The following is a 19,484-nucleotide window of genomic DNA, read 5'->3' as shown; positions in this document are numbered from 1 at the left end:
TTTAAAATAATATACCGAGTATAGTTTTCAAGATTTGATTTTTTGAAGTTAAAGTTTCCTATTTAGGCATTGCGCCATATAGGAAAAATGCAAGTTAATTTTACTTAAAATTGCATTTTATAAAAGTATTTGTTTTAAGACTCTTCTTTGCTTAAAAATGATCAATTGCATCTTCTTTGTTCTAATTAGAATAAACAAAAACTGTTTGTTTACTTAAAACTGCGTACCAATTATAGCAAATAATAGTATATTACATAACGATCACGGAAAGTGATGAATAACGTACAAGCTGAAAAGTTGCGCACGAGGCGTTAGCCGAGTGCAGGCAATACCGCGAGTGCGTTAGACACTTTCCTGCAAGTTTTGTACACTATTTTTCCTACGACCATAAATAATTATTTTCTTACGAACATATTTTTTTTCATAACGGTTTCATTTTTTATAATGGATACAAAAATACGTTGAATAAATAACGATTTATTTTTTATAATGGATACAAAAAAAAATACGTTAAATGAAAAAATACAAAACATTCGAGTGTGAATTGTGCGTTAGATTTCTAACACACAGTGCGAAAACAAATCGCACAGGTTTTCGACCTCGTACGATATTGCCAATTTTCGCTCATATGTAATTGTGCGTTATGATCTAGTTTCGTATATGGTCGTAGGAAAAGAGTTTTTTGTTCTAAAAATGACCACTGATCATTGAGCAAAGAGGATTTAGAAGTTTAAGGCACTAGCCTTAAATATAAGGGCAAATCTTTTTCACATCAAATCACTTTTCATTCAAATTCCGACTTGTTCACTTTGTTCAAGCTTTCTGAACTTTTTTTATTGAAAATGTTCTCAGCAAAAAAGGATATAAAAGACCTATTTAAGACGGTTTTTGGAAAGACTATCAAATGCATCTTTAAAATCAAAATAGGGATTGATGACTGAAATTTTGAATTTTAAGAGAGGCCTGATCACTGTAGCTTTGAAACAATAATTATTTTTGTACCTAAAATACAGTTTTTGCAGACGAAACATTCCTGTTATCGAACGAGGCGAAGCCGAGTCTGGAATAGTAGATGAGTTCACAAAAACGTTTTAGGTACATGTTTACAAACACATTTTTTGTTAAAACTCCCAAAACACGAATTCACACCTTTTATCAATTAAAAAAAATTGACAATAAGGCGTGGCTTACATTGACATTTTTACATTTTTTGAACTGATATAAATTTGATGTACAAAACTTCGTGTCCGCCATTTTAAACGACGCTTGTCTTGAGATTTCAAAGGTTTAAAACATTTTTTTTATTTCGGTGTCTCAATGAGCATTTTGTGCAATCATTACAATTTAAAAAGCGCTCAATAGAAAAAATAGTACAAAAAACGCGTGTTAACAAAAACTCGTGATACTCGTGCATTTGTAACACTCGCCACTGCGTGGCTCGTATCACAACGAGTGTTTGTAACACTTGTTTTTTAATATACTTTTTTTCATAACTATTTCTCTGTGGTAGAGTATTGCTTGATATAGAAAATTTTAAGTTAATGAGAACTATACAGGGTGTTTACGGTCTTAAGGGTAAAATTTAAAGGCAATGATGTGCATGTTAGATAAAAAGCAATACGCTATATCAAAAAAAATTACGTTGTGTAACAGAAAATAACTCATTTTATATTATTTGTTAGGCTGCTTCGACTGCGATTGTTATTGTATATTCTGCACAAGTAAAAAGTCTCACGAGCCGAAGGCAACGGTTCCATGAGGGCGGAATATGCCATTCTAAACGCCTTCTAGACTATACTTTTTCTGTTACACTAGGTATTTCTGCTTCTTTTATTACTTATTGATTTGGTTAATTTTCAACTCCAAGACCGTATACACGCTGTATACAGGGTTATTCACGGGAGGGTTATTTCTGAATTTTTTTTTGCCGCAACCAACAATACCAATATCACTAACTGCTAAATTAAATATGTTATTTCTTTTAAATTACAAATCAAAGTAAGTTGGATAGATTTGCTAGAAATGTAAGATTGACAGATAACATATATTTAATCACAATTCAACAAATAAATTAACAAGTTAAGTTAATGTAAAAGGTGTTTGAAGTGTCTACCATCGACTTCTAAACATGCGCCTAGTCGGTTGGTAAACGATAACAAAACATGTCGCATAGTTTGAGAGATGATTTTTTTACTTTAATGTTAAAGAGACAAGACTAGTAACATCTATCGTGGATTTAGTTATAATTATTTTCAAAATTTGAAATCAACTGTTGCAATATGTATAATGGGTTGCGGCAAAAACAAATTCAGAAATGTTTGTAGGGATTTTGATTCAACATCGTGATTCAAAGCCTAATTTAGTCCCAAAAGTTGGTTTTATGTCCAATAAGTTACGCCGAGGAGGCGTCCTGACCCGATTATGACCGATTAAGTGTTTTTATCAGAAATAAATAAAAATTTAGTAATTTTTGTGGCGTAATTTGTGTTGACCTTGACCCCGGGTCATGCATGGGTCATGTTTTGACGGCAGTGCTGCCACCACTCTACAGTAAAAATAACTATGAAGTTGTCAAGTCAAGTCAGATAGTTGGTCAAGATGGCGGAAAGTGAAGCAAATTCCGGCGGTTTCCTCACAAATATTGTATTGGAAATCATCCAAAGTCCCGTGAACATTCTTCTAGTGTGTCTGATCGGAATTCTAGTGTACAAAATAGTGAAAAGCCGACAAGATGTGCCTCAAAGTCGCCAACCCGAGCCGGAGCTCCCCAAACTGAAAAAAAGAGACTTTACCGTTGAAGAACTGAAAAAATACGACGGGAATCAAGAAGACGGGCGCGTCCTTGTCGCCGTCAATGGCAATGTGTACGACGTTACAAAAGGAAAGCGATTTTACGGCCCCGGTAAGTATTTCGCAGCGGCCATCATGATGATGTCACGCTTTTGTGTCAGGGGGCCCTTATGCGGCATTTGGCGGCCGGGATGCTTCCAGAGGCCTCGCCACCTTTTCCGTCTCGGCCAAAACCGACGAGTACGACGACTTGAGCGACCTTAACACCATGGAAATGGATTCAGTTCGGGAATGGGAGGCGCAGTTCAAAGGTAAATTGCCGGTCATGGAGATAACGAATAACGCAATTCATTGCAGAGAAGTACGACCTCGTTGGGAAGTTACTTAAGCCAGGCGAACAACCCACGAATTACTCTGATGATGAAGAAGATGAGACCCCAACGGGCGCGGGCGACAAAAGCAAAGATGATTGAAATTAAGGCTGAAAGACTGCTCTTCTTGTGTAAAAAATATCTTCGTTTTATATGATCTTGTTGGCTTTTTTAACATATTTTTTAAGGATGGTTCGTGTGATGCATTTCCGGTAATTGTTACTTATGTGAGCTTCTTTTCAAATTTTTATGTAATCCTAAAGTGATAACGATTTGATTCCAGTTTGTGCATTTTCTAATTTAAGTCTCGTCATAAATTACGGTCCCCTTTTCCGCCAATAAATTCGCAATATTGTAACAACACTGCAATTGACGTATTTTATTTTATGTGTTGGGTAATTTTAAGGTTTAGCCAAAGTGCCACAATAAAGTGGGTCAAGGTTACGACATATACATTATCAATAGGACTATCCATTTTCAAATATAATTATTGATAACGTATATGTGGCACTTATTTAATTTTTAGGGGCTACAGTCTTTTAATTTACGGCACGTTTCAAATGTCATATTTTCTTAACATAAAACACCAGTACTTAGGTATCACAGGACCGTACTTTGAAACATTTGAAATGTACCTTTCTTTTTGACCAGCTACATAATAATGGTGTATGTATATAATTGTATGTATGAAGAGTTTTTTGAAGAAATTATACATGTTAACGCCTACTTTATGTAAGATTTAAAAATGAAATATCTCTTTTAATAGCAGTTTTGTTTTATTCCATTTTCGTAACTTGCAAGCTCTGCTTCATACAGAACTGTATTTATTTTATGCCTGACTATGCATCTTGTCCTGTCATCAGGTAATTTCCTAAATGCGTAAGCGACCAATTCACCAAAGAGCGACCATTCATCAGGATAATTCTGAGTTTCGCCCTTTTTTTCCATTTCTGAAACATCTAAAAAATGTGGTGATTCTGCCACTTCTGTGTTTTCACATTCTTCATCTTTTAACATCTCTTCTTCATTTTCCTGCAAGAACCCAAATCACACACAGAAACCGAAACTTAAACCCATACTTGCTTAATAATATCCGCAGTTTTATTCTTGTATCTCACCAACAACTTATTCATGAAAGAAAATTCCTTGTAACCGTACCACGTACTTTTGTGTGTTTTCCCGGCTCTCCTCATTCGAATGGCTTTGAGTCTTTCCCTCCGGTATTGAGAGTTGAGAATTTTCATCTTGCGCTCAACTTCAAGTCTGCTACAATTGAAAATAGCTGCTAGTTCGAGCCATTTGGCATGTTTCCGGGATTTGTTCTTATAGTCTTCGCAGTCAGGGTCCCAAAGGGCTGGTCGATTGCCGAATTCTTTGATAAGGTGCAGGACTTCGATACTAGACCATTCTGGAGTTTTTACCACGGGTGTAGGCTCCATGATGGGCGACACTGGGGTTTTTGATGTTGTTGGAAAGTTCGTGCTTGTTGCCAACTTTAAAGCGAACATGTAGCGCGAACATAGAAAGAATTTCTAACATGTTTGTTGGATTAGTTGTGCAGTGGTTTGCATAATTGTTTATGAACGAAATAAATGTATTTTTGTACGGTGGGTCTGTTCAGAACAATTTGATTTTAAGCACAAAATCAATAGTTTTTATTATCATTAAAATTAGCTAGAATTAAACGAACTTTTGAATTAAATGTACTTACGTGTTTCAGAAACAAAAAATAAGGTACATTCTTAGTATATTAAAACCATTAGACACAAAACGATTTTTAGGTGTAAAATTTATCGATTCTATAATAAATTATTAAAATATATTTCAAAAATTATAGTGTCAACGATGTTGACTGTTTTTAATATTTTAATTATAAAAGTTATAATATCCAATCGAAATCTTAAATATCAATATAAATTTTTAGGAATTTGGGTCTGTTTTTTAAGTTTGTACCATTTGTATATCTGTTTAGGACAATTTGATCTTGTGGTCTAAAATCAATAAATTTTAATTAGTGAAAAAAATCAAAGTTAAATAAATTCGTGATGAGCTCGGAACTTTAAGAATTTGTAAAAAAAACTGCTGGTTAAAACACAATTTATTTATTTAATTAGATGTCATTTTTAGTCTTTAATTAAAAAAAAATGTAACAGTAAGTTTAAAAATCTTTTTTTTGCAAAACTCGAAAACTAAAAGGAATTTCGAAAAATGTTATTCTTGATAAATGATTACATGGTTGTACCTACTTTACACAACACTACCTAATTATTTTTTTATGTGACTCAGTCTGTATTTAATAAATTTTTTGATCTAAAAATGTGCACCAGCAATGAAAAAACAGCGCCGCAGTTGCAGTAAATTTGTACATGATTTGCGATATCCCTCCAGAAAAGCTCCAAATGAACTTTTAGACGATTAGAACAAAAACTAAGTAGGTTGTCCAAAAGTAAAAGAACACAAGAACAGTTACCAATCCAGAAAATGAAATACGAGGAATCGAAGCAGCAGTAACAGAGAACCCTCATGTAAGTCAAACTTTTATAACCAGGTAAATTGGGATTAGCTAGTCTTAATAAGTAAATCTCCCGAATTTTGAAAGCTAATAAGTTTTATCCGAATCAAGTAACCTTAATTCAGAATCTCAAAAAAACTGATTTTCTAGAAAAAGTACAGTTTTGTGATTTTATGATGAGGCGACAAACAAAAACTAAATCTTAATTAAAGGGGGTATACAGGGGAAAAAGTCGTCTTGCACAAAAATTAAAGCTTAAGTATATTGAAACATGTTTCGGGCACTAACTGTCTCATCTTCAATGAATGAATGATTTTTATATTAATTTTAATAAATGCTTGTTTCTTAGAAGAAATATTTGTGTAACTGCTGTCGATTTTTTTATGGTGTTATGGATTAACTAACTGTTCAATCCATAATAAAAAAAAATCTGTTTTTTAGCTTTTTTCGTTGAATTAATTAAACACAACTGATAGAACACAATATTTTCATAATCTTGTTACAAAACTCATTCACCAAAAAGATCTTAAAAATATTTAATAATAAAATAATATTGATAGAACCACACTGCAATGTTGTGGGGTAAAAATAAGCTTGTTGCTTATAAAAATTTTAATGAAAAAGGTTGTTTGAACAGATAAATAGTATATTATTTTATTAGCATTAAAAGTGTCAGTTTTTTCTCAAGCAAATTTTGCATTTGCGAGGCGAGGCGTAGCCTAGCCGAGCGGATACAAAATTGCGCAAAATTATTTGAATAAAAAACTAAAATACTCATTGAATAAGAAAATTATTTAATTTTAAAGCTAGGATTAATTTTTTTTGGGCTATGATTAAAAATGAGAATTGCCATGGTAACTTTTTTTTCCTTAAAGACGTCAATTTTATCTTTCAAAAATAACATTAAAAGTGACATGTTTTCTCCAGCTGGAGAAAAAGTCATTTTGCAAAAGATGTGTGTTATAGTCTTGTGTTATAGTCTTTACATTTTCTTAGATGATTTTTTGTTGATATTTAATTTAATGACATTGTTTTCAAATTAAATCAAAAACCGAAACAGCCAACTTTCTTATTGTTAAAATTACCACGTTGAATTTGGTAGTGGTGCCAACGTTAAGACTTCTTGACATTTCCATTTAAAAAAACAGACTATACTTCACTGAATTTCGTTTCTAAGAAATATCCAAGCAAATGCTTTATTATTGCTCTATGACTATTAGATGCGCTTTCTTGTGGAAGTCAAATATCTACTTTTTTTTCAAAAATTTAGACAATTTCGACGATAAAATTTATCTCTAGGTAAATCTATGATTAAAATATGATTTTTTACAAGATTTTTAACAATGCCCTACTTCTGGGTAGACGCTCTTTGTTTGTATGTATATCGTTCTTTATTTGAATTTATGTTCTTCTGACCAATAAGTGTCAAATAGAGCCCTCCATCGTCCATTGTTGCGTCTATTGTTCCATTACCTGACGCGGCGTCGGGACGCCTCTTCATCCCTCAAAATTTCGCTCTGTTTATTTAAAATTTTTGAGGTGCATTTTGAATTGAGTCGTCGAAATCGTGCACGATTTTCAGTTGTTGGAGCGCATTGTGAGCGTCAAGGTTCTGTGTTCGGCAATATTCGGGTGACGTCACGAGCGCTGCGTCACATCGTGTTTTCCGGGAGGTTTGGACCAATGACGTTGGAGATAGGGGTCACGTGGCCAGGTTGGGCCAATAGCCGCGCGAATAGTTTGGATTAGATGGAACAATTCTGACAAGCGTAGAAAAAGTTTCATCAACAGCCGCCATTTTGCCTGTTTGAGAACGCGTTGAATTTCGTATGAATTCCGCAAATCGTCGGTTTGTATGTAAATCAAAGGGTTGTTTTTTGGTGGGTTTTCGGCGGGGACGCTGATGTAGTGGTGCGAGCGCGCCGATGTTAGTGAAAAAAGTGCGGAAAAGTGCGGAGTGATTACGGCCGAGAACATTGTGCGCCTCCGACGGAAGATGGTGAGAGGTAGAAGCAGAGTGCAGTTGAAGATGGCCGATGGTTGACTGTTGACAATGTGCCTTGAGTCAAAGGACCTGATCATGTGTTTTTCGCGCGAATAATTCACGCTTTTCGCGATGGCCGATCATCTCGTCGACGGACCGCCGAACGCCAAACGGCAGAAACTCGACCCCTTCCAGGGGCCCTCCGATTCCTCAGGTGAGCCGCCCCCGAGACACGGGCGCATGCATGACACGCCGGACACCGGCAAATAACCGCACATCTTTCTAATGTCACACACACTTTTATTAATTTTAATCGTAACTTAAAGCTTACTACGGCCCGGCCATGGGGGGTGGTGGACACGAACACGACCAGCACCATTGGAACATGAGCCACAATCAAAGTAAATACTCAAATACCTCAAAAAACCGACTAACTCTAACGAAAACAAACAAGATTTTACTCAAAATGCACTCACACTTTGTGTTTTCGTTTTGTGGCTTGTTTTGGCGCTGCTTCTCTATTAACTAACAGTGATTTGTTTTAGTGCGAGACTATTTGAAAAATTCTTTAGAAAAAACTCTTGCTTTGTTATGAAATCTACAATAATTACACAATCTGGTCATTGTTATCATAACTGAAGAAAAAAGACAGTGGAGTTGCGTCCACAAAAAGTGGATTTTTTTTGTTCAGATTGTCTAAGGGGTTCATGTGCTTGAAGATTTGTTGCATATAACACAAATTTAGGTTTATTTTGTGCTGTATCGTACTTCTTTAAACCCAAATTTAATATCTTCTTGTTTATACTTTAGAGCTTATAAAAATTCCTACCATTTGTTAAAAAAAAATCTAATACATATTTCTAAATTTCAGATTGTTTCTAAAACATGTTATCATCAGTTACTGAAATTGCCAGTTGTCTTCTAAAGTTGAAAATCACAATTTATTATTTTTTTGAGACAAAGTTGATTTGAATTTTTTTTCTATGCTCTACTATTATTAAATGTATTTTTTTTTTCTTCAACTTAAACATTTCGATTTTATTTCGCAAAAAGTGACTTTGTTATTACCAAATTCCTAAATTTTATATGAACATTAATTTAATTTTTTTTTTTTTAACTCTACATGAACTATTGTCTGAAATATAGATTTTTTTGTCAATTCTTACCAAAATATATTTTTGTACATGTTAAGCTCAGTTTTTGATTTTTAAATACATTGACTTCATTCATTTTCAACATTTTTGTAATATTTTATCTTTTATGTGATCATTTTTAAGCTAGATGAAATTGTGGTTTTAAAAATTTTCCTGTAATTTTTGTGTATAACAATTTTTTGTCAAGCTAATTTTGAAGTGTACTTTTTTGCACCACAGTATACAATTCCAAGACGTTTTTGTGTAACAACTTTTAGGAAAAACAACAATTCATAAATAAGAAGCAAAAATACAAAATCAAATTGTTATCATTTTTATATTTACAGAAAAAAAAATGCTGATCTAGTGGAGAAAGAACTCTTTTATACTTTTTTTTAATTAATTGTGGTTTGTTAAAAAAGTACACTTTCATTCACAGTTTGATATTTGTTTATAATTTTTTTAATGTCTTTTACTAGATGTTCTTTCGAACATGGACATGTTCGACCTGGAGAACGACCTTCCTGACGAGTTGATAACGCCGTGGCATGAGATGGGAAACAGCAAACCGCCGCCTCATGGTCCCGGTCCCGGAACAGGGATGCAAAACGGGATTGACAGTGGCGACAACAGCAACAATTTACGTCAACTTCAGCTCAATATGCTTCAGAGCAATAAAGGTTTAATAAGTAACGCATTGGCAATGGCTGGGGGACAATTAGGCAACAAAAGTCCCAATTTACAATCGCCGCCTAACGTTTCGGTTGCGAAAGGTAATGTCGTCGATCAAATAAATTTGGGAAGTTTGGCGTCGAGTATTTCGAATAGTGGTGGATTACAGTCAATGGCTAATAATGGAACCTCACCACAAATTATGAGTTCTATTCAAGGTACGAAAGATAGGACAGTTTTTTTTATTTATTTAGAAGATGCTTAATGTTGTTTTTATTTCAGGGATGAATAATAGTGCCGGTGGTAATATGATTATGACGAATAGTAGTATGAGTACTATGGCGGGAATGGCCGGAGGTGGATTGGTTGTTAGTAGTACTGTGAATAAACCGTTGGCGAATGCGGCGAATATGATGGCACCGGGACAGCCACACCATCCTGGGAACCATACTGTACCTCAACAGGTGCGATTAAAAATTATAAAAATTGTTTTATTTGGTTAAGAGGCAAGGGTTCAGGGTTTGAAAACCAACCAATGGTTTTTTAATTTAATCTTTACCTTGCCAGAGCAAATTGTGACGATTCTTTTTCTTGTTGTGTAAAAAATAGACGTAACAGGGTCGAATCGTTACATACAATTTTATTCTCTTTTACAATGCACAGAACAGATTAAAAAAATTATAATTTTGCTTATAGCCAATGCAAAACGGTCCGATGCTGAGCCGCGTAGCAATGCAACATTTGAACGCGCGCGCTCCTGGTCCTCACGGCGTCCATACGCTCGGTACTCGGATGCAAGCCCCGGGTATGATGCAATTGGGCGGCGCTGTTGGCCAAGGAATGCCTGGAAATACTCCATATTCATATCCCAACGCCGGACCTCAAGGTGTCGCCACACCCCAACCTCATGCTAATAAATTAGGACTTCCTCAGACGAGGTTCGGCGGACCTGGAGGTCCTGTCGGACCGGCCGGAGGCGGCGAAGGTGGGATGGCACCGACTCAACTGCCTGCACCATCACCTGCCCAACCTCAGTCCGGAGCTCCATCCGGAACACAACCAGGACCACAAACCGCCACCCAGAACCAGGGGGCGGGGCCGCCACCGTCTTCGACGGGTAAGTGTCGGTTTTATTTCGATGTGTAGTTAGTGCATGCGTTGTCTTACGTTGTCCTTCATATTACTTTATCTAGCAGACCCAGAAAAACGAAAATTGATCCAACAACAATTAGTGTTGTTACTACACGCACATAAGTGTCAAAGACGAGAGGCGCAAGCCAATGGTGAAGTGTGGCAGTGTAATTTACCCCATTGTAAAACAATGAAGAACGTTTTGAATCATATGACGACGTGTAATGCGGGAAAAAGTTGTTCCGTGGCGCATTGTAGTTCCTCGAGGCAGATTATAAGTCATTGGAAACACTGTACGAAAATGGACTGTCCGGTTTGTTTACCATTGAAACAAGCCGATAAAAATCGAAATAACAACCCTAACGGTAAGATCATAGTAACTTCATTAGAGCAAGATGTTAATTTCGGTGTTACAGCAACGACGAATCCGCCTCAGAGTACTCAGTCGATAAATCCGTCAGACATGCGTCGCGCCTACGATGCTCTCGGTATGCAGTGTCCGACGACAGGGACGGGCACCGCCCCTACGGGTCTAATTCCCAACGCTGGTCCGCAACGTCCTTGTATCCGATTACCTATCGCTGGCGGCCCGAACATGGCTGCCGGTCTGGGAGTTCGAGGGATGGCTCCTGGCGCTGCCCAACCCGCTCCTAACGTTAGTCTACCTCTCGGTAGCGATTCGGCACAAAATACCAACCAAGGAGTGAGTCAAGTCGCCGCAAATCTCCAACAGAGCGTTTCGATTTTCGGTCTGTCGAATGACGGGACTGGACAAGGACTCGTCGCACCGGGAGGGTTACAAGCCGGTCAAGTGACCGCATCACCAGTTCAAGGGACCAAAGAATGGCATCAGTCGGTCACACCCGATCTCAGAAACCACCTGGTGCATAAATTAGTACAAGCGATTTTTCCAACACCCGATCCACAAGCGATGCTCGATAAGAGAATGCATAATTTAGTAGCCTATGCGCGGAAAGTTGAAGGTGATATGTACGAAATGGCCAATTCGAGATCTGAGTACTATCATCTTCTCGCTGAAAAAATTTACAAAATACAGAAAGAGTTAGAGGAGAAGCGACAAAAAAGGAAAGAACAACAACAATTGCAACAGCAGCACATACAACCACCACAAATACGACCAAATTTGCAAGGAGCCGTTCCCGGAGTCGTGGCGAGACCACCTGGAGTTCCTGGAGGTTTACCACAAGGACAACAACCAGGATTACGTAGCGGTTCACCTGCATTAGGCAACATGGCTACTTTGAATCAAACCGGAGGTCGATTATTCCAAGTACAACAAAACCAAAATCAAAGCAATGTCGTGGGGCTTCCGGGTCCAAGCCCTACCGCTTCGAATCCTGGATTGTCACCGTTCGGCCAGCCGATGTCACAAAATAGTAACGCTTCTACATCAGCGGGTAACCAATTTGGTAGTTCAAACGGACCCGTGAGCCTTCCTCAAGCATCACCGGCGGGTTCGACTCAGAATCAATTTAACGATATGATGAAAAGTCGACTCGCACCTTCACCCTCCGCTTTTGGTCTTCAATCTCAGATTCAAAGTCAAAACCAGGTCAATAATAGTTTAAATGCAACTCGAATAACGCCGAATTCGGAAGCAGTGACGACGCCGCACAACGCGGGTCCCAAGTCAGTGAGTTCGTCGCGAGGGCCATCACCAGCGCCTGCCACCCCCGTGCAATCGTCGCCCGCCACCGCAGCCAGTCTGGGTAAAGGCATGTCTAGTGCAGAACGTGCGGCTCAGAATGCACCAAGACAGTCTTCAATGTCATCACAAATGGCGGCGATTACGGCGGCTCATGATCGAGACGAGGAATCGCCATCACCGCCTTCGAATAGTATGAAAGGGAAATTGGAACAAATAAAAGAGGAGAATTCGGTGGACGTTAAACATATAAAGCAGGAAGTTGAAGACGAGTCTGGGCATGGCGAAGGAGGGAAAAATATAAAGAATGAAATGCAGATGGATATCAAAACGGAGATTAAAACGGAGCCGATGGAAAATTGTGAGGGTAAGATCAAGGAAGAGATGCATATCAAGGAGGAAGTGACTGATGGTTCGTTGGACGTGAGACCCTCAACTTCGGACGGGGCATTAGTACCGATGGGCTGTAATGTGGATAAGAAACCGAAAAAATGCTGTAAGGAGACATAATTTAAATACATATTTTTGTTTATAACTTTATGTATTTTAGTTTTTAAATTTGACGAACTTCGCCAGAAGTTAATGCCGACTTTAGAGAAACTCTACCGACAAGATCCCGAAAGTTTGCCGTTCAGACAACCGGTAGATCCTCAAACATTGGGCATACCTGACTATTTCGACATTATTAAAAGACCGATGGACTTGTCTACAATCAAGAAGAAACTTGATATTGGTCAATATACCGATCCTTGGGAATACGTCGATGATGTTTGGTTGATGTTTGATAACGCGTGGTTGTACAACAGAAAAACCAGCCGAGTTTATCGATATTGTACTAAAGTGAGTTATCATAACATGGAACTAGATCTCTATTTAATGTAAAAACCGCTTGCAGTTATCTGAAGTATTTGAAATGGAAATCGATCCGGTGATGCAATCAATGGGTTATTGTTGTGGTAGAAAATACACTTTTAATCCTCAAGTCTTGTGTTGTTACGGAAAACAATTATGTACAATACCACGTGACGCTAAATACTACAGTTATCAAAATAGGTGGGTATTTAAAAGTATGACAGGGCTTTCAATTAGGTCACATTCAAATTTAACGTGATATCCACCCCTCCACATTTGCCGGCAAAAACCAATTGCATGCACGCTTGGTAGTCACCTCGAAAAAGACCTGTGGGTGTGGCTAGAACTAGCTAGAACCCTCCAATATTCTATAGTTTTTCCGTCATTTGTGTACAGGGTGGTTTTAGCTTTTGCACTCGACGCTTCTAACACAAATCATTTCTTTTTTTTTCCTGTCCCGTCCACTCACTCCATGCCATAAAATTTAACAAAAAAAAAACATCTCGGCTTGGTGTGTTGTGCTTGCGTGTCTGTGGTGCAATAAATGTACACAGTCTAAAAGCATATGGACTCGGCTCCGACAGATATACCTTCTGCCAGAAGTGCTTCAACGATATCCAAGGCGATACGGTAACCCTAGGCGATGATCCGACCCAAGCACAAACGTGAGTGATTATTATTCTTTTTAATTGAACGTTTTTGTAACGTATTTGCTTGTGTTTAGGGCGATAAAGAAGGATCAGTTTAAAGAAATGAAGAATGATCATTTAGAAATGGAAGCTTTCGTGCATTGTACCGACTGCGGACGAAAACTGCACCAAATTTGCGTACTATACAACGAAAACATCTGGACGCAAGGTTTCACTTGCGACGAATGTCTAAAGAAGAAAGGTCAAAAACGTCGCGATAATAAATTCAACGCGAAACGACTCCCCGTTACGAAATTAGGTGTGTACATAGAAACGCGTGTGAATAACTTTTTGAAAAAGAAAGAAGCCGGTGCTGGTGAGGTTTCGATTCGGGTCGTTTCGAGTTCCGAAAAAACAGTCGAAGTGAAACCCGGAATGCGTGGAAAATTCGTCGAAACGGGCGAACTGGCATCAGAGTTTCCCTACAGAGCGAAAGCTCTATTCGCGTTCGAGGAAATTGACGGTGTGGACGTTTGTTTCTTCGGAATGCACGTCCAGGAATACGGATCGGAATGTCCGCCGCCGAATACGCGACGAGTGTACATTGCTTATCTTGATTCTGTACATTTTTTCAAACCGAGACAGTTTCGAACTGCCGTCTATCATGAGATTTTATTGGGGTATATGGACTATGTGAAACAATTAGGGTATACTATGGCACACATTTGGGCGTGTCCGCCGTCCGAAGGTGATGATTATATCTTCCATTGTCATCCAGTCGAACAAAAAATCCCCAAACCGAAAAGACTGCAAGACTGGTATAAGAAAATGTTGGATAAAGGGATTATCGAAAGGATAGTTCTCGATTATAAGGATATTTTAAAGCAAGCAATGGAAGATAATTTGAGGTCGGCGGCAGACTTGCCCTATTTCGAGGGTGATTTTTGGCCCAATGTTCTTGAAGAAAGTATAAAAGAATTGGACCAGGAAGAAGAAGAGAAGAGGAAGCAAGCGGAAGCTGCTGAAGCGGCGGCGAATGCGGTAATAATTAAGACAATTGAGGGAGTTTTTTGACTAATTTTTTGGGTCTATTACAGATATTTTCCTTGACTGAAGAGTGTGAGACTGGTCCTGACGGTAAGAAGAAAGGTCAAAAGAAAGCTAAGAAAAGTAATAAGTCAAAAGCCAATCAAAGAAAAAATAGTAGTAAAAAGTCGAATACGCCTCAAACGGGTAATGATCTCTCGGCGAAGATCTTCGCGACTATGGAAAAACACAAAGAAGTATTCTTCGTCATAAGGTTACATTCAGTGCAATCGGCGGCGAGTCTTGGGGTGAGTTGAGGTTATTTCTGTTATCGTGGGAAGGTGAAAGGTCAAGAATAAATTTTGGGTCATAAATTTAGAATTGTGACATGATTTGGTTATTTTTATTTGGTGATTGAAGGTCAACTCAGAAAAAAGGAATTAATATATTATTTGTTACGAAAAATATTTTTTGTGCTAATTGCTAATTATTGCGTCCTTGAAGTTGGATTTTACTGCAAATATAACACTTGTTTACGTTTATTTTTTAAATGTACAGTTAATGTTAGATTAAATGAGTTTCAAGGATTTTGGGCGAATGTGTGAGCAATGAACGGAACCATGATTGCATTTTAATAAGATTCAAAAAAGACTTTTTTATAGTCTATTTTTCACCACAGAAAGTTTTTTTTAGTCATTTTATTTAGAATTTGTTATCGCTTTATAGCTGTTATTAATGGTATATATATTTTTCTTATCATTTTGTTTATTTTTAGCCGATTCAAGATCCCGATCCGTTCATCAACTGTGATCTGATGGACGGTCGCGACGCCTTCCTCACTCTCGCCCGCGAGAAACACTACGAATTTTCATCACTACGTCGCGCCAAATACAGCACCATGTGTATGTTGTACGAACTCCACAACCAAGGCCAAGACAAATTTGTGTACACCTGTAATAACTGCAAAAGTCATGTGGAGACTCGCTACCATTGTACTGTTTGCGACGATTTCGATCTCTGCATTCAGTGCTACGACAAAGAGGGCCATCCTCACAAAATGGAAAAACTCGGTTTCGATCTCGATGACGGTTCCTCGCCCAGCGATCAAAAACAAGCCAATCCACAAGAAGCTCGCAAATTATCGATACAACGTTGTATACATTCATTGGTACATGCGTGTCAATGTAGGGATGCTAACTGCCGACTTACTAGCTGTCAAAAGATGAAACGGGTAGTTACACATACTAAAGTTTGCAAGAGGAAGACGAACGGCGGTTGTCCAATTTGCAAACAATTGATCGCGTTGTGTTGCTACCATGCCAAACACTGCCAAGAGACGAAATGTCCTGTACCGTTCTGTTCAAATATTAAACATAAGTTGAAGCAACAACAGTTGCAGCAGAGGTTGCAACAGGCGCAATTGCTTCGAAGACGAATGGCGGTGATGAATACAAGGACATTGCCGCAGGGCAACACGATGACGAGTACCGTCAGTTTAGCGGGAGTGCCATCGGTGGGGCCGGGAGCGGTGAGTCCGGCGAATTCAATGAATTCATCGGGAATGGCGAATAGCGCGATAGGAATAACATCGCCACATCAGCCAGGCATAGGACTGAAACCGGGAACACAAACGCCGCCCGCGAATGTATTACAAGTGGTCAAACAAGTGCAAGAGGAGGCGGCAAGACAACAAGCGCCGCATGTTGGATACGGAAAAGTGACGCCGGGTGGCGGCGTCCCGGGACAGAATATGCCGCCGCCGCAGTTGAGGCATATGGAAGGTACGTATTCAAAATTTAATACAATTTTTTTTTTTGACTTTAATACCTACAAGCAAGAGAATTTGTACTAATCTTGAAACGGTCAACTGCAGAACAGAGTTGTGTTCTTCCACTTGCGTACACAATAATTAACAATAAAAAAAGTAAACTGTATACAGGCTGAGTATATGGACCCAAGCGTTTTTTTTTAATAATTTACCTTCAGAAGGTAATAATTAATGAAAATTAAAGTAATATAAAAAATGTGGTCGTATTTGAGAACGAAATTTTGTTTTGTTTTTGTGTTATGCACAATGTGTGTCAAAATTGAAATTTATGTAAAAAAATATTTTTTTAATTCAGTATAAAGTAGATGATAGTTGTAATTCTTAGAACATAACCTTTATGAGAAAAATGATTTTATAGTGGGTTGCCTTTTAAAAAAAATATTTTTTTGTAGAACTCAATAAAGAAAATTTCAAAAGACATCACATTTTTATAGTACTATATCATTTATCAATTAGTTTTCCAAAAAATAAATAGTTCAAGCAAAAAATGTTTGGCACCATACTTTTTATTCACCTGGTATTTTAATTTATGTAATTACAACTTCTGAAATTAATATTTTTTTAACCACCTAAATTTAATTAAAACATCATGGTTATTTTTTGATATAAAACTGATCACCTTATAATACATATTACACTACTACTACTACTACTACTACTACTACTACTACTATTTGACTACTTTGGTTTAAAAATAAGTGTAGATGTATAGATTTATTAATTTTCTCTTGCTTGTAATTTTTCCAAGGATAGAGTTTCTTTACGGGACTTTTTGTGTATTCCATTTTATTAATTTTTTATGGTTGTAAACAGAGACTTTCGATGGACGAGTTGAAAATCATTCAAGACAATAATAAAATATCGAAATAGTTCGGGAAGTTTTTGATTAATTTTGGAACGCATTTTCTAACTAGAGAAAAATACGAAATCGGACGTTCGGTAAAGTGATAATTCATTCGTTTTTATGGCATTTTTAATGGTTGCATTTTTGGTAAGTTATATAATTTATTTTTAGGGGGTAATTTACTGCCGATGACCCAATGGCAACAAAGGTATCCAGGAGGTGCTGCTCAAGGTCTCCGCCAACCCGGCCCTCAAATCATCCAACAAGGTCAAATGGGTCAAGCCCCCATGCAACCCAATCAAGGCGGTGTCCGTCCTGGCGCTGGAACCATCCCTAATCCACAAAACGCGATGCAGAAACAAGCACTTCAACAATTAATGCAGACCTTAAGGTCGCCACAATCGCCCGAACAACAGCAACAAATTTTGACGATACTTAAAGCTAATCCTCAATTAATGGCGGCCTTTATTAAACAAAGACAGGTGTGTATTTGATTTTTTTATCAGTAGGGGTGTTTTAAAAACAAAATGGTGTTTTTAGCAGGCTCAACTCCAACAAGCAAGTGGTGGGGGTGTTGGAGGTACGCCTCCCCAACAATTGCAGCATATGTTAACCCAACAAAACACTGCCCAACACCAGAACCGGCTCCAGATGCAGGGAGGCATGTTGGGTCAAAATCCGGGTCAAGGTCTCAATCAAGGCCCCCCGAATCAACCCCTGACCCAACAACAGCAGCAACAACAACAATGGTACCGAAACCAGCAATTGTTGGCGATGCAGCGACAGCAACAGCAGCAACAACAACAACAACAACAGCAGCAGCAGCAGCAGCAACAACAACCGTTTCAACAACCTGGGGCGCCACCTTCTTACCAACAAAGGCTACCGGCGATTCGACAACCCCACATGAACTACAACTCGTATCCAGACCAACAGTACCCGCCCATGCAGGGATTAAAACCGACGCCACCGCCGGTGCCGTCGCCTCAAGGTGTGATGGGGCCTCCACAAGGCGGAATTTCAGTACAGCAGCAACAGTTGAGGAGTCCGCCTCCGATTAGGAGTCCACAGCCGAGTCCGTCATCGCGGCCATCGCCGAGCCCGAGGAATCAGGCAGTGGCGAGTCCGAGGGGTCCTCAACCGAGTCCGCACGACATGGCGGCGTCAGAGATGTTACTAGGACAGAATCATACGGGGTCTTTGCATCCCCACGCATCACCAGTCGGGGGTTCGAACCAGGAAACGGGCGAAGTGCCGGCGATGACGCCCCAAGACCAGTTGAGTAAATTCGTTGAACAGCTCTAGTGGTGAGTGTTGGCACGGGCGCTGTTCGAACAACGAACCGGCAATGGTGCTACGTAAATCAATTTTTCGACGAGTTTTTTCGTCGCGTACAAGTGTAAAGTGATGTAATGTATACTTAAAGACCGACGAGTGTAGCTATGTAAATAAAGTGTAGATTTTTAATCTAAATGGACTTATGTATTTTTAATTGTACATATGTTTAATACACTCTTGTATCATATTATAAATAATGTTAGTGAAAATGTTTACCTTATGATGTGAATGAAGATACCTAAAAGTATTTGGCTTGCGAGGCTGTGTTCTTAACTTAACGGATTGTTACCTGCGGAGGTAGACTCGACATAGCTACGCACTGTTGCTATATTTGTTTTTTTTATATTACAATTATGACTCGTGACAAGTTTATGATTAGTGATGCTGTATAAAGTAGCATGATTTTTACCGAGACTGTAATGTGTCGTGTCCGGTAGCTATTGTGATGGTGGCCGAACGGCCCCCTATTTGTTTTTATATAATATATTTATAATTTATATATCGTCTTGTTTTCATGTGTTTACATTCCACACGTGTGGAGTGGTGCTGGCACCTGACAATCTTGAACCCCGCCAGTGCAATACTTACACAACACTCCATCCTAATTTATTACTGAACATACATCAATTAGATTAATTAGTGTTAAGTATTATATAAAAGAGAAATAAACAATATTTGAAAAAGTTAGTTTATACACATTAAATCCTA

At 38.3% G+C, this 19,484-nt stretch overlaps 3 protein-coding genes across 10 annotated transcripts; 2 read left to right on the top strand and 1 right to left on the bottom strand.

Annotated features, from left to right (window-relative positions):
• Nucleotides 1-2,565: 2,565 nt before the first annotated feature.
• LOC123004913 (membrane-associated progesterone receptor component 1-like) lies at nt 2,566-3,926 on the top strand. 2 transcript variants are annotated; one of them, XR_006412716.1, is made up of 4 exons: nt 2,566-2,902; nt 2,952-3,101; nt 3,148-3,388; nt 3,445-3,926. XR_006412716.1 is itself a non-coding variant. In XM_044398439.1 (3 exons), the coding sequence occupies exons 1-3, from the start codon at nt 2,599-2,601 to the stop codon at nt 3,261-3,263; spliced, it is 570 nt and encodes a 189-aa protein (XP_044254374.1). In that variant the 5' UTR covers nt 2,567-2,598; the 3' UTR covers nt 3,264-3,926. The 2 variants fall into 2 exon arrangements, 1 of the variants encoding a protein (XP_044254374.1); XM_044398439.1 differs by having other exon boundaries at nt 2,567-2,902; nt 3,148-3,926.
• LOC123004912 lies at nt 3,826-4,605 on the bottom strand. The gene is made up of 2 exons (XM_044398438.1): nt 4,241-4,605; nt 3,826-4,193 (listed from the first exon to the last, which is right to left on the bottom strand). The coding sequence occupies exons 1-2, from the start codon at nt 4,598-4,600 to the stop codon at nt 3,921-3,923; spliced, it is 633 nt and encodes a 210-aa protein (XP_044254373.1). The 5' UTR covers nt 4,601-4,605; the 3' UTR covers nt 3,826-3,920.
• Nucleotides 4,606-7,432: 2,827 nt separating this feature from the next.
• Nucleotides 7,433-19,453, top strand: LOC123005613 (CREB-binding protein-like). 7 transcript variants are annotated; one of them, XM_044399438.1, is made up of 15 exons: nt 7,434-7,871; nt 7,984-8,058; nt 9,270-9,680; nt 9,745-9,926; nt 10,159-10,579; nt 10,659-10,958; nt 11,010-12,755; nt 12,810-13,099; nt 13,155-13,312; nt 13,666-13,776; nt 13,836-14,781; nt 14,838-15,074; nt 15,542-16,547; nt 17,610-17,920; nt 17,979-19,453. In XM_044399438.1, exons 1-15 carry the CDS (start codon nt 7,790-7,792, stop codon nt 18,741-18,743), a joined length of 7,041 nt encoding a protein of 2,346 aa, XP_044255373.1. In that variant the 5' UTR covers nt 7,434-7,789; the 3' UTR covers nt 18,744-19,453. The 7 variants fall into 7 exon arrangements, with proteins under 7 accessions (XP_044255376.1, XP_044255373.1, XP_044255374.1 ...); XM_044399439.1 differs by having other exon boundaries at nt 10,656-10,958; nt 13,696-13,776; XM_044399437.1 differs by having other exon boundaries at nt 10,656-10,958; nt 17,982-19,453.
• The last annotated feature ends 31 nt before the right edge of the window (nt 19,454-19,484 follow it).

This window comes from Tribolium madens, unplaced genomic scaffold, assembly GCF_015345945.1.
Source record: "Tribolium madens isolate multiple individuals breed KSU strain unplaced genomic scaffold, Tmad_KSU_1.1 Scaffold_20;HRSCAF=117;Tcas5.2_LG4, whole genome shotgun sequence".
NCBI classification, from domain to species: Eukaryota; Metazoa; Arthropoda; class Insecta; order Coleoptera; family Tenebrionidae; genus Tribolium; species Tribolium madens.
Note: the sequence above shows the minus strand (reverse complement) of the source record. Positions and strands in the feature narration are given on the sequence as shown.